The 15,103-nt window shown below is 45.7% G+C and overlaps 1 protein-coding gene across 5 annotated transcripts in view; it reads left to right on the top strand.

The window, feature by feature from the left end:
• The first annotated feature begins 1,262 nt into the window (after positions 1-1,262).
• Positions 1,263-15,103, top strand: part of PLCB1 (phospholipase C beta 1) — a 737,260-nt gene continuing 723,419 nt past the window's right edge. For 4 of the 5 annotated variants that reach the window (XM_025202200.1, XM_025202212.1, XM_025202220.1 and 1 more), the window contains exon 1: positions 1,632-1,722. In XM_025202200.1, coding sequence (XP_025057985.1) covers positions 1,648-1,722 — 75 coding nt within the window. In that variant the 5' untranslated portion in view covers positions 1,632-1,647. Of the gene's footprint in view, positions 1,352-1,631; positions 1,723-15,103 lie in introns of those variants that run through there. The other variant, XM_025202227.1, reaches the window with a different exon arrangement.

Raw genomic sequence — 15,103 nt, forward strand, 5'->3', positions numbered from 1 at the left:
TCGAGGCCCCAGCAGTAAGGGACAGTGGGGCAGGCTCTGCCCAGCCAGGGCAGTGAATGCGACCATGCTGGCAGCTCGTCTGGGGGCATGGGAGGGTGAATAAGGGGGGCGGCTCCCTGCCACTGCATGCACCCCAGGGCAGGCAAAGTGGGGCATGTTTCCCACCCCCCCAGATTTGTGCATGGCGCAAGGGCAGGCTGCCCACTGTGGGCTTGGATCAAGGGGCTGCACCAGCCTCTTCCCTGGCCCAGCCTCCCTTCTGGCTGTTCTTGGGCAGAGGTGGGGTAGGTATTGGTGGTGCTGGGAGGGGTGGCTATGGAGTGGGCTACAGCCACCTGAAAATTCCCCGTAGCTACCCCTCCCAGTGCGGCCACTGCCTGCCCTGCTCCCACCTCCTCAGAATCCAGTTTCGGCCCAGCCCCTTGCCATGAAGAGGCTGGAGTAGTCCCAGGCCTGGAGCCCACAGCAGGCAGCACACCTCTGGACTTGTGCACATGGCAGGGGGGCACATACCCCCTATGCCTCCCCCTGGGGGATGTGTGCAGCTGCGGGGAGCCACCTCCTCCCCACCGCCTATGGGACTTGCCCTTTGCATGAAACAGGGAGATGGAAAAGTACCTGAAATGGCTGGGAAAGCAGCCGCAGCAGTAACAAGCTCAGGTGGCTGCCTTGTGGCAGTGAGCAAGAGGCTCAGGTCTTGCATGATGGATGTCCTTGATTCATGAGGGAATAGCAGGTGCTGGAGTGAGAGGAGCAGTGTCATCGGCAGTATTTCCAAAAACTTGGCAGGGGAACTGTTACCTAGACTGGTAGCAAATGTTTGGTCATTCATAACTAAAATGGAAGCAGAAGCTACCCAAAAGGCATGAGGTCATGCTAGATTGAGCAAGTGCTACAGCTGCATGGCAGTAGTCCTCCAGGGCTATGTGACTTAGTCTTTCCCATTAGGAATGGGACAAAAGGCACTTGCGGGCCTGGGCAAGGATGTGAATTACATGCTACAATCCAATCATCCCAGCCAACTTTGAAGTCTCAAGGGTTGTGGCTTCCAAAGGTGAACTCTTTGCTGGTTTTGGAAGAATGCAGCCATGTACGTGTGCTGAGTGCTTGATTGACTGAGTGTCATGTCTGATTTGCAGACAGTTGGAGAGGTAATTAATCTACTGGACAGAGGACAGTTTTTTAGGCTGGCAGCTTGGGAGCAGTGGTACCAGCTATTTATATAAGATGAGGCACTGCAGTTGAAAGTGGAGTACTTAGAAGTTTCACATACTGCAACTGGAGTGATAATTGATAGATTGTAAGGCTGGAAGGGACCTTGGAAGATCATCGGGTCCAGCCCCCTTCGAAGGTTTGTGGCTTCTTTTGTCTTCTACCCCACCCTCCCCTTCAGTTCAAAAACTAACTCTGGTCATTTTTAGGTGTGTGTGCTACACAGTGCTGGATGCTTTTGAAAGCACCCGGTGCTGCGTCACATACATTTGTATAAATGGTGAAATGTGTGTCAGTGCTGGGAAAATAGTGGTGGCAAGCTTTTGAACTAAAACACATTGAAGGTGTTTTAGTTTAAAAGCACACTGCCACCATTTTCCCAAAGCTGATGTGCATTTTGCTGTTTATACAAATGCAAGCAATGCAGCACCGGGCATGTCCACTCGTGCGTGGACCAGACCTGAGTCTGATGTGACATGCTGGATCTCCAGCAGATCGCAGCATGAAAAGGTATGTGTGTGTATAAATGCCCTCTGAGCTTTGGGGTTTATTATCTGTGGTTTAACTACTTGCCAGACCTTCTCCAAAACAGTGCAGGTGATAACAACAGCACTGATGCTTTCCTGCTGTTGGCAACTACACTTGGCTTTCTGCATTAAGAAGTATGCCCTCTGCTCCCCTCCCCCCTTCCCCTCTGCCTTACTTATGCTACATCGATCATTTTGAAGGGGAAAATAAATCTGTTGTATTTAAAGTGGGACAGCTCTCTAGTTGTTAACACAGCAGGGGAGTTAGGCACCTGGAAGTTGCACGTGAAGTTGTTTTTTTATTTTTATTTATTTATTTATTGTTTCCAAACTGCTTAAGATCAGCATGTGAGAGGAAAGGAAAGTGGAAGGGGAAGATTGCCATAGAAAGTGAACATGGAAGGAAATCTTTCATGGAGGTCAGCTTCCCATTAGGCTATTGTGTTTTTATTTTTTGTTAAATCCCACAGCTTTCAAAACATGGAAATTGTTCAAGACCCATAAGGGAAATGTGACTGCATCAGACATGGAGAATCCTGAATGGGTATTTCCTGTCACTAAATATCTCACTGAGTGTTAGGATGGATGTTAGTGTTAATGAATGAGGTATGGGGGGAACCATAACATGAACCCCATATGTAAGTACCATATTTACTCAAATAGGAGATTACCCTGATTTATAAGGCAAGTTCCCAATAATTAGATTCTGTATATGGTCAATATATAAATCTGTTATAATTTTTCAAGTATAGAATCTCATTATTGGAGGTTTGCCCCAAACATGTCCCCATCCTAGGGGGAAAAAATTCAGGTACCTCCTTTACTCTCTGCTTCCCCCCAACTTTTTTCTCTGGCAGCCCCTTTCCCCTCTTCTTACCGTTAGACCCTGCTCTCCCTGAGCACATGGAAGTGAGGAGCAAATTTGAAAATAATAACCTTGAAATTAAATGCGACTCTAGCAATTTGCATATAGTTCCCGCCCTCTTCATTCATCCAGGATTGATGCGTGTTACCTTTTTTGAAACTATTGCAAGTTTTAGCATAGGTACTCCATCAACATGCTTTTGAGCAGCACTTTGGCACCTACTTATATGAAGTACAAACTATGCATTTCAAGTCATGTGACCCCAAAGCTCAGCACTCTCAGTATGGGTATGTACTCCAGATACCAGCTCCTCCTCCCCCACTCCACAAAAGATCCATATGTTAATTAGCCCCCACTCATGACTGGAATTGGGTGTTCTTGTCACAGATTCCAGGATGTTCCAAAAATGTATATGCAGATGCAACACAGGACAGCATGGTCCAGCAACAAAAGGATTCTAGGTGAATTGTTTGGGGCCCTGTTTGATGTTTGCCAGACATTTTTAAGGCTGTTGAGGAAACAGGAATCATTGGAAATGGGAAAGACAGGCACAGCTCAGCGGTGGGAGTGAAGAAGGCAAAATGTGTTCAGTGTTGTGGTTCAGGTGTTAGATTCAGGTGTAGCAGTGGACGTAGTCTTTCTGGACTGTAGGAAGGCCTTCGACACTGTCTCTCACCCCATTCTTATTAAAAAACTAGGGGACTGTGGCGTCGACACCTACACAGTCAAATGGGTCACTAGTTGGCTGGAGGGCTGCACCCAGAGGGTGGTGGTGGACGGGTCATTTTCAACCTGGAGGGATGTGGGCAGTGAGGTCCCCCAGGGCTTGATCCTTGGGCCTACACTATTCAACGTCTTCATCAGTGACTTGGACGAGGGCATAAAAAGCACCCTGTTCAAATGCACAGACGACACTAAGATGTGGGGAGAAGTAGGCATGCTAGAAGGGAGGAATAGGCTGCAATTAGACCTAGACAGGTTACAGGGGTGAGCAGATGAGAACAGGATGGTTTTCAACACTGACAAGTGCAAGGTGCTGCACCTGGGGAGGAAGAACCAGCAGCATACCTACAGGCTGGGGAACTCCCTTCCCATCAGTGCAGAGGCAGAAAAGGATCTTGGAGTCATTATTGATGCCAAAATGAACATGGGCCAACAGTGTGGGGACATGGTCAGGAAGGCCAACCGTACCTTGTCATGCATCCACAGATGCATCTCAAGCAGGTCCAAGGAGGTGATCCTCCCCATCTGTGCGGCACTGGTCAGGCCGCAGTTGGAGTACTGCATCCAGTTCTGGGCACCGCACGTCAGGAGGGATGTGGACAGCATTGAGAGGGTCCAGAGGAGGGCTGCTCGCATGATCAGGAGTCAGCAGGGCAGGCCCTACGAAGAGAGGCTAAGGGACCTGAACCTGTTCAGCCTCCACAAGGGAAGGCTGAGAGGGGATCTAGTGGCTGTTTACAAACTAGTCAGGGGACCAGCAGGCATTGGGGGAGTCCCTGTTCCCCCAAGCACTACCAAGAGTGACTAGAAATAATGGTCACAAGCTGGCAGAGGGTAGATTCAGACTAGACATCAGGAGGCGCTACTTCACTGTCAGGGCGGCTAGGACCTGGAACCAACTTCCAAGGGAAGTGGTGCTGGCTCCTACCCTGGGGTTCTTTAAGGAGGAGGCTGGATGAACACCTTGCTGGGGTCATTTGACCCCAGTGCTCTTTCCTGCCATGGCAGGGGGTCGGACTTGGTGATCTGTCAAGGTCCCTTCTGACCCTACCAACTATGAAACTATGAAACTCACCATGACTTGAAAAAGAGTGGGCGTTAAGGTGGACTATGCTTAATGGACACTAACATGTTGGAAACAAATAAGTATCTTGTTTGATACTGCCCATTCACCAGGGCTTTGTGGAGGAAAGTAATTGTACTCCTTTTGATGGTGGCAGGGGTCAAGACCATGATCAGCAAGGTAGTGCTGTTCTGTTACTTGACCAAGCAGCAGTGATCCCCAGCAGCCTGCTTCAACCCTTTCATTGTCTGCCTCAGGAACTCACTGTGGAAAAACAGGAGCTTTCTCTAAACAGTCTCTTGAGCTTCCTAGTCCTGGACTGTGTCAAAATGGGACTGAGTGAGATGCAAGTGTACTACAGAAAGATCGTTGAAGAAAACAGGGAGGAGATGGCAGAGATTGTATGGAAGAGAAAAAACTGGCTCAGACTGTTTAGAGGTGGCAACACCACCAGAGATGGTAATGATGGAAACTGACGGTGATGGCTATTACAATGACAAATGAAGAGACTGGGGAAACAGGCAGGGAATTAGAGGGGTGGGAAGGAAGAGAGACACTGAGGCGGTCCTCTGTGTGAGATTCATTGAAGTATGGATGCATCTGTATATAGAGAGAGACGTATGTATGTATGTTTTATTTATTTATTTATATCTATAGAAGTAAATGTTTTTTGCAAAATTAATCAGCAAGTTTGGTGTGCAATAACTTTAAATTCAGAGTCATTTTAAGTAGTATTAACATCTGACTTAAACTAAGGTCCTTGTTTCATGTTACACTTTGAGCTGCTCAAATGTTGATGGGTATTGGTGCTAGTGTGAGTTTTTGGAGCAGTCACATGTTTAAGCCAGGATGGGGCTTGAGGACTGAAAGGTAAGAATCCACCCCCATTCTGCTCCCTACCCAGTAGGGCTCCTCCGGATCCTCCCCATGGCTTACTAGTGGCTGCTTGTGCTGTCTGTCCCTGGGGAGGAGACAGGGAAGGGTTAATCTGTTTGCCCAAACTGCTGCTGCTCTTCTCTGGGCTGCGCCTGACCCAGAGAGCAGCAGCAGCAACAGCAGCAGTGGCCAGACAGGCAAATTAGCCCTTTCCTGCCTGCTGCCTTGGGATAGACAATGCAAGCAGCCACAAATAAGCAAGGGATGGGGGATCTGCAGTGCTGGGGAAGGCATGGGAGTGGAGGGGGACAGCGAGCGGAATCCAAGCCAGTAGGGAGGGGAAGGGGATATTCACACTAATGTGTTGCCTAGAGTGGCTACAAGTTTATCAGAGATACAGATCAGAAATAAATGTAGGCTGGAGTGGCCTAACTTTAAGCTGCCCAAAGATTTTTAGGTGTTAATATGTGGGGAAAATAACTTAACATGTAGCAAGACTCTAACAGATGTGCATGTTTTTAGAAAACAGTCTAGTGGACAGGATCTTACCTTAGGAGTCAGGAGGTTTTGGGTTTTCTCTGCTTTGGGTCTTCCTGCTCTGCTGTTTACTTGCTTTGAGACTGTGGGCAAATCTCTTTGCCTCTTGTTTGTCTTGTCTATTTGAAGGGATCCTACATAAGTTTTTCAGAGCTGGGGCTGCCTTTTTGTGTACTTAGTGCATAGGACAGTGGGATTTCAATCTTCTGTAATACTAATAATTTGGCATTAGATATGCTAATGTACACAATCTTGCAGTTTAGCAGAGGCACTTCAGATAAGGGAAGAAAGTGCGTTAGCCCATTGGCAGTCAGAATTTGATTTCTACAATATAAATGTCTTCTGTGTTTATGCCTTTTGTTGTTGTACCACTTGCTTAAGCACATGTGCCATTGACTTTGTCAGCTGATGTATTGTTAGTACAGTTTGAGAGGTTCCTGCTTGAACAGCAAGCTTGGAACCTGTTAGGAAAGCAATTGATGTCTTGATGTGTCTGTTAAATTACATTCTCTGCTTGTAGTTGTGCTAGTTCAGATGTTCTTTTTCATGTTTACTGTCCTTGCTTATTGTACGCTCTCCCTACCATGCTCTTAGATTTTCACATTGTTTTGGTGAGAGTATGCATTCTAAGTAGCTTTCCCCAAATGAAACTTGTTCATTCTCTGTGCCTATGATTTTTCTGTGTGTGTATGTGCACCTATGTATGTGGATGTGTACGTGAGCATTGGCAATGGGATAATTTTAGTAGAAACATGGAACTAAATAAAGGGATTTCAGAAACAAGAGCCTGAGAAACTAGAATTTTGAAGGGATACTTGTTCTTCTGTAAGACCTCTCAGTACTGAATTATACACTTGATCATCCCTAGTTTTATGTTTTCCTGGATAGTCATTCCAGCATGTTCTTCACAGTTGCATATGAGGGGCAAAGTGGTGAAATCATATTATTGTAGTAGGGCTGCAAGGGACCTCATAAGGTCTGCCAGTCCAGCCTCCTGCTAAAGGCAGGATGGTCCTTAGCTAAACCATCCCAGCCAAGTGTCTGTCCAACTTGCTCTTGAAAATTTCCAAGGCTGGAGATTCCATAGGTTCTCTATGTAGCCTGTTCCAATGCTTGATCACCCTCACAGAACGTTCCTCTTAACCTCCAACCACACTTCCTCTGCACAGCTTGAGGCCATTGCTCTTAGTCGTTTCCCCTATGGCCACAGAAAAAAACCCTATTTCTATCCTCTCTCTAGTTGTCCTTTAGCTGTTCGAAGGCTGTTATCAAATCCCCGCCTCAGTCTTCTCTTCTTTTCTCCAGACTAAATAACCCCAGTTCTTTCAGTCTTTCCTCATAAGTCTTGCTTCTCAAGTTCCTAATCACTTTTCTTGCTCTACATTGGACTTTTTCCAATCTGTCAACATCCTGCTTGAAGTGTGGGTCTCAAAACTGGACACAGTACTGCAGGTGAGGCCTCGCTAGTCCTTAATAGCATGGAAAAAATTACTTCCCTTGGTTTGCCAGTGCAACTCCTGCTGATACAAGCCAGTATGCTGTTGGCTTTTTTTCTTCTTTTTTCTTTTGTTTTTTAAAAAAAAAAAAAGAGCACATTTTGGCTCCTATGGTCCATTGTAACCCCCAGGCCCTTCTCTGCAGTCCTGCACCCTAGCCAATTGTTGCCCAGTCTGTATTTGTGCATGCAATTATCCTGTCCTAAGTGCAGGACTTGGCACTTATCCTTGATGAATCTCATCCTACTGACTGCAGGCTATTTTTTTTTCCAGTTCAGGTCACTCTGGATCCTAGCCCTACCCTCCAGAGTGTCTGCACCTCTACCCAACTTGGTGTCATCTGCAGATTTCCCAAGTGTGCACTTAATCCCACCAACCAAATAAATGGTGAAGATGTTAAACAGTATCAGATCCAGGATAGACCCCTGGGGAACCTTACTTTGTACCTTCTCCCAGGTAAACACTGAGCCATTGATGACTTCTTGTCAAGAATGATGGTCTGAGTTATGTATCCATGTTACAGTACTTTAGTCTACTCTGTATTTCCTTAGCTTGTTAATGAGGATGTCATGGGAGATGGTGTTAAAAGCCTCGCTAAAGTCAAGGTATGTCACATCTACTAGCCTTTCCTCTATCTTCCTCTCCCCACCCCCCACCCACAGTCCACAGAGCCTGTCACATTATAGAAGGAAATCAAATTGGTCAGGCATGATTTTCTCTTGGTGAACCCATGCTGGATGTTCCTGATCACCTTGTTCTTCTCTAAATGCTTCACAAGAGAGTCCTTGAGAACCTACTCCATGATCTTTCCAGGTACTGAGGTCAGGCTGATTGTTCTGTAGTTCTCTGGATCTTCCTTCTTCCCCCCTCTTAAAGATGGACACTATATTTGCCCTTTTCCAAGGCATCATCTAGGACCCTACCAGACCTCCATGAGTTCTCAAAGAGGATAGCTAATAGCTCTGAAATTATCTCAGCTAATTTCTTTAGTACTTTAGGGTCCCATCTGGACCTGTTGACTTTAAAACATCTAGCTCCTCTGAGTAATCCCTAACCTGTTCTGCCATTACTTTAGACTGTTGGTCTCCTTCCCTGTCTTTGCTGCCAACACTGCTCATCATTTGGTAGCTGCCTCTCTTTGTAAAGACGGAAGTAAAAAGGGATTAAATGCTTAAGCCTTTTCTGGACTATCTGTAACTAAATTGCCTTCTGCATTTTGTAAGAGAAATATGGTTTCTCTCATCTGCCTCACACTTTTGAGGCTGCTCTCTCCTCTGACCTTTACTCAGATGCTTTCAATAGGCCAGCCTTCCACTTCATACTGCATGCACCTCAGAACATGTGTATGTTGCCTTCTTATTTCTAGGGCAACACCTTCTCCCCCCATAGATGGTGACTGAAGAACAATTAAAGCATAAATCTCCAGGGAAGCTCCTAGAAATTCTGCAGAGTCCAATTACACAATAATAAAATTTATGTTTAGGGCAGTGCCTGTGACACTGCTATCTTAAATAGGCTGCCAGTGAAATTTTTGCCCTGATGTCAGTACAGGCCTGAGATTTGGAGCAAGCACTTAGGCTACTGACCATACCAAGCTTTGTGCTATTGAAGTTAGGCTGCCAGCAATACCCAAACTAAATAGTGTAAAGCTAGCCAGCCCAGGTATACCTACATGTGCAGCAGTGTGGCCATAACGAATGTTGTAGTTGCCATAGGAATTTGTTCTCCTAAATGAGACATGGGTTATCAGGCCAGCCACTTTGCTGCTGCATCTCCCTGGGAGCTGATTAAACATAATGAGGATGAGTGGTAATGTCTGCTGCTAAACAAGGGCAGGACTAACAAAATATATTGATTCATGGGGGTGCTTTTGCTTGGTGCCAACAGAGAAGTGATGCCAGCTTAACCTGCCGTTAAGTAGGAATGAGATTCTAAACATTGTCTCCTGCTGTGGGCTCAGTTGCGGAACTTGTTGCTGAGATCTTTACTTGGTAGACTACATTTGTGCATAATGGGCATTGTTGGCTCAGTTTGTGCCAAGAAAAGGAAGAAAAGCAAAATAGAGCATCTCCTCCCATACCTCTCCCCTACCCCCACTTTTTTTTTTTTTTTTTTTTATATTCAGTGTAGAAACTGTAAGATCACTTCAAGCCTTCATTAAGAGAGGCTTGTGGTTTGTAGGAATGTTGAACCATACACAACAGGTCTGTCTTTTAGGAGGTGTATATTTGTTAATCGGCTAAGGAACTGCAGAGGCTGGCCTGGCTACCTGCCCCTACTTGATAAATATTGACAAATCAGTTTTCCAGATACAAAAGTTTGTTTATAAACGGGAGCTTTTTCAATAATGGTTAGGACTAAGTACAGACAGTCAAAAAGCCCAAGGCTAAATTGATTCAGTCTTTGGGGGTAGTTTAAGATGCAAAAATCGAACCAATAAGCACATGAACAGACATTCACTTTTGATTCAGGAAATGTAGCTTTCCTGCAGTGGATCAAGCCAGAAGCTGGGGAGCATTAGAGCATGGCTCTCTGGCATGTAGCCAGCATGGACTGTGTTCACTTCCTCTTCCTGCTGCCCCTGAGGTCTCTGGGATTTGCAGTGCACAATCCCAGTAGTAGGACTCTGCAGGGTTGCTCGTCACTTCCACTTCCTACTTCCAGGTGCCTCTGGGATTTGTAGTCCACAGTTGCAGCAAACACTAAGTAAGCAGGGCAGAGCAGCTCCGTACTTGGGGAAAGGTGAGTTTAACCCCTTTCCCTGGCCCCAGGCTCCAGACCCCATACAGGGTTTTCTTGGGGTGGGCAATGAGCCATCCTTGCTGCTCCAGCTAGGGAACAGAGAAGTGAGCAGACAGTATGGCTTTGCCCAGGGCTGCAAAGCATGCTGGGATGTTGGGGGACTGTGATTTAAGTTGAACCTGGAAGGGGTCTGGGACAGGAATTTCATAAACTGGTTTGACCCAGATTAGTTAAGTCTGATACTACATTCATTCAGGTTTATCTTAAACCTGTTTCAGCCATTTTGAAACTGGTTTATGTGCACTGCACTTCTGATCTATTACAGGTTTAAACTAGTTTCTGATCATTTAAACCAGTTTGTGTAACTTCCTAGCCTTGGAATGCCTGAAACTAAACAGACAAGGTTCTTTGGGTGTGGAGAAATTGTTCTTTGCAAGCTTTCAACTATTTAGTTGTCAAATAAAAGATACCATGTTTCCCCAAAAAACCTTGTCTGTCTTTCCCCTTAGACCAACACAGCTGTAACCAAAAACTCTGAAACTAAACAGCCATTCTCTTTTCCCTTCCCTCTCCCTTAGTCCTTTGAATCAGTCATGTTTCCTTTCAAATCCCATCACCAAAATTGCTGAGACCTTAAATTTTCTGCTTGTTAGTCTTCCAGAAACACAGTCTCTGTGCCATCACTGTTCACTCCTCCAGGCCACTCTGTACATAAATAAAAGACCCAAGATTAAGTATGAAATGAAACTTGATATGAAGTGCCTTTTCTGTAAAGTGCTGCTCAAGGGCAGTCTCTCTTTACAACTGCAGTTGGACACCAACTGCACTGCACTATTCCAAGTGCAGTTGCACTATTGTAGAAGATATCCCTTTTGCTGTCCCCCTTCCACATTTCCATTCTACTGTAATCTGGTGTTACTCCCTGTTTTTTCTAGGGATTTGATCATGAGATCAATGAAAGTTAAACGACTATAACTGAGGTGTTCTGCATACTTGGAACTCTTTGCTGTGTCTAGTCAGCTGAAATCTTGCCCTTGACCTCCCTAGCCCATGATTGGGCCCTTAGCTATCTAGTGACATTAGTGGGGGAGTGACTAAAGTGGTGGTATGTAGGTGGTGTTGCCCTAGGAGGAGGTACTGTGGCTGGTTCAGGGGAGCAAGATGTGTGGGAGAAGGAGATAGTAATTTACTGGTGGTGGCAGCAGATTGACTCAAAGGACATACAATGGAATAAGAAACCCTTTGCACATCTGCCTGGGTTCTGAGCTCCACCTGCATAGGAATAATTGGGGTTAATCAACAGAGCAGCAGGATGAAGGTTCAGGGAAGCAGAGGTTCTAACCTTCTGCTTGCTGTTCAGAGCAGCTACGTCAGAGCTGCAGCAGGGCTGTTTCAAATCCCCAATTTAGCTCTTCTGCGTCTAGCCTTCTGTCAGCCTCCCTGTGGATTACCACATGAATTTGTTGCATTACATACAAATAATGCTTCAATAATGAAGCTCTGCATGCTGTATCACAAGTGCCACATGTGCCTCGATACCTACAATGCACGCTTATAAAGTGGCTACTTTACTTTCTGTAGCTATGATTAAACATTGGGCAATGCGTGCATTGCAGGTAATTTTTTTTTTTTATACAGGTTTTACTGTATTTTCTTGAATACAAGATGAGGGTTTTTTTCCTTTATTCAACATAGGGTGGGAGAGAGCAGCCCCTTTTTTTAGATTTGAGTACAACAGGGTTGGCAACTGTAGCTCTGACTATCGCCCCAAACCTGGGATTGGAATCACAGCCTCTGCTCTCATCCGATTTTGCTCCCCACCACTACTTACCTCCTGTGGCACCTCCAGTTCCAGTTAAGTTCCCACTTGAGTCTGGGGCAGGGAGCTCAGAGCACATGCTGCTGTCCTTGGCCCCAGCCCAGTTATGTAGTAGAAAGATCAGTGGTGGGGGAGGGTAAGAAAGGGGGGAGGAACAGGTCCCAGGGGTTCAGGCACCACAGGGTGGAAGCAGGTGGTAGAAGCCCAAGGGGGGCAGGCTAAAGAGGGGGCAAGTGCCAGGATGGTCAGGCAGTAGAGGTACAGGTGTCATGGAGTGGTGGCAGATGGAGGGTGTGTAGGCACTGAGGAGGGCCAGGCAACCAGGGGGTAAATGGTGGGGGGGAAGGCAGGTGGAAAGGGGCAGGGTCAGGCCACTTGATTCCCCTTGCTGCCTGCCCCCTGTCACTGCTTACCCTACTGCAGCAGTTGCAGGAGGGGGAGACTTATGATGACCCTCCAAAAAATTAGATTCTAGACATGGAAAATTAGAAAAAAATTCTTAACTTTTCCATGTCTAGAATCTAATTATTGGAGGTTGTCTTAAGTCAGGGGTGGGCAAAATGCAGCCTGCCAGGCGATTCTGTCTGTTCCACAGGGCCCCTAAAAAAATGTAGAAAATTAATATTCATCTGCCCTGGGCTGCCTGTCATGCGGCCCTCGATGGCTTGCCAAAACTCAGTAAGCGGCCCTCTGCCTGAAATAATTGCCTGCCCCTGTCTTAAGTAGTCTTGGATTTGGGAGAATACAGTAATAAATATGTGCTGTGCTAAACTAAGTCTTGCTGTTTGTTATGTATCAGCTTGCATATCATGTTATCTACCTTGTTAAGTGAAGCTCTAGACAAAGGGTAATGGTAGGCCTCTGCAAAGTGGCTAGTATTCGCTGCCAATTTGGGAGACAGTGATTCAATTCTGTGATTCAAGTCACTGTCCTGAATTGACTTGGCCACCACCAAATCTGCTGAATCTCCAAATTCAAACAGGGCCCATTCCCTGCCTGTTCTCCTAGCCCCATTAATGGATTTTTTTTTTTTTTTTTTTTTTTTTTAAAGAACTGGGAGTTGGGGTGGGCAGGGCAGTTATTGATGGGGCTGAGCGAGCGGGCAGGGGATGAGGGCTCATGGCAGAGCCCCCCCACGCAGCACGGGGCAGTGGGGGGAGCGTGGATTGCCCCCTGCCTGGCAGGAGCTGGTGAGTGTGGTTCTTTTTTTTTTTTTAAAGAACCAGGAGCTGGGGCTGAGTGGGGCAGTCATTGATGGGGCTTAGAGAATGGACGGGGGTCAGGGGGTCCTCAGGGAGGCTGGGGGAGCAGGAGGGGATGGGGCCTGGCAGGAGTCCCCCCGTGGTACCGTCCAGCCCCTCCCCCTACTTACTGGCACAGAGTCTGGGTCCATTTCCCTGCAGTGGAAACTGTCCGAATCTCTGAAGCTCTCTGAATCTTTTCCAGATTGATTCAGAGAACTTCAAATCTATTTGGACTTTTTTAATGGTCTCACAATTCAATTCAGATTCAGAGATTCAGCTGCTAAAACAGGCTGGATCTCCTCCAAATCAAATCGGCACCCAAAGCTTCACATAGCCCTAGTAACAGGTAATAAATACTCCATCACTTCCTGCCCTCTGTGCTGCCTTCCTGTAAATTAGCTATTCTCTAACTCTAGGCAGATGCTGCAGTCTGGAGTATAGCTTAGAGACCATAAGAAACCTTAAAATGCTTCTCTGCAAAGTAGATTAGTCTACACTGAGCTATATGCTGCTGTAGCTGGACAGCTGACAGCACCCGTGCTAGCTTTTCACTATTTTAAAACTAGCTTGGGTATCTTTTACATTGCTCTGCAGTGTAGATGTACCCTCAGGTAGAAACCTATAAATATTTTTTTCTATTGTGAAGGTTAGCTGGGAGGTACTCATTAAAGGTATCTCCCTAAGGCTACTTTTCTTCTTGCTCATTCAACACACTAAAGCTTTTTCAAATGCTCCTTTTCAAGAGACTTGCATCCAGCCTAGTTTAAAAAAAAAGGCCACAGGGGGGAATGTTGCCTCTGCCAAAAGTGAGTTCCTAATGCAGCACCTACAGATGTATGCTATCACTGACAGCCTGTACAAAAGTATGTAGCATATCAGTTCTGCAGACCCAAATTTAGAGCCTGCTCCTATAAACACTAGCATAGATGTTGAACTTCAAGAGTTTGAATACTTGCACTAAAAGCAAGCTTAATATGTATTGAAGGATTTGCTGGAGTGAGGCCTGGGTTGATAGGAGAAGTAACTTGTAAGCCAAGCCAACCACTTTATGGATTACCACAAATATGGTTATGTCCTGAACACATCTAATGTATTTAGAAATCATAGGAATGACATATTTCTGAGTAGTTAAAAATAGTCAACTATTTGTTTCGTTTTTACCCCTATAGTGATCGCTTCTACATTATCTATATGCCTTGTGATCACTAATAGTTTTGTGCATTTAAACACATACTTTTTTGTCCTGTGACGTGTCAGAGATCCACTGCTTTGGAGCAGACTTGATTGATTGAGTCTGCTCTGCATGCGAGCTGAGGGGAATTGAGTTAGGTCACATGCTTTCTCTCTACTTTCTCTCTCAATTCTTAGTCCAGTGCCTCAATTGTAAGACCAGTCTTCCTCTCAATTTACAGAGCACAGTCATAATTCAATGCGGAGCTGTGCCTGATTGTCAGCCTCCCTACCCACAGCTTCAGGTGACTTGAAATTCCATGTGCTACTTTTCATTGGAAGGCCAATTTATTTTCCTTTGTCAAGTTGCATGCAAATCAGATAGCAATTTGATACTTGAGGGTCAGAGCCTCTGTTGATGTACACTGTGGTTTTGTTGTTTTTGTTTTTTCACCGGCTGATGACTTGGTGCACACAACCTTAGGAGAGTCATTGTAAAGTGGAGTAGGTTTGTTTGCTTGTTTTTCAATTTTTAATTTTAGTTCATTACAGTAGCTCTATGGATTCTTGCAGTACTTGTAACTGTAAATGCTTGAGTCAGTTTTTAGGCTTGTTGGAAAAAGGGAGGTGTGATTTCTTTTTTCTTAAGGTTGTTTGATCATACAGAAGAATACACAAGCACATTTACAAACCATCTGCATGTTGATGTATAGGTTATAGACAAACAGCAGCTTGCAGGTGTGTGTGACTGAGATGCAGTCAAACACATCTCCATGCTTGGGAAGTGGAAGATAGGGAGTTGTGTGGCTGGGACGGGTAGGGGAGGGGG

Source organism: Alligator sinensis, unplaced genomic scaffold, assembly GCF_000455745.1.
Source record: "Alligator sinensis unplaced genomic scaffold, ASM45574v1 scaffold140_1, whole genome shotgun sequence".
Taxonomy (NCBI): domain Eukaryota; kingdom Metazoa; phylum Chordata; order Crocodylia; family Alligatoridae; genus Alligator; species Alligator sinensis.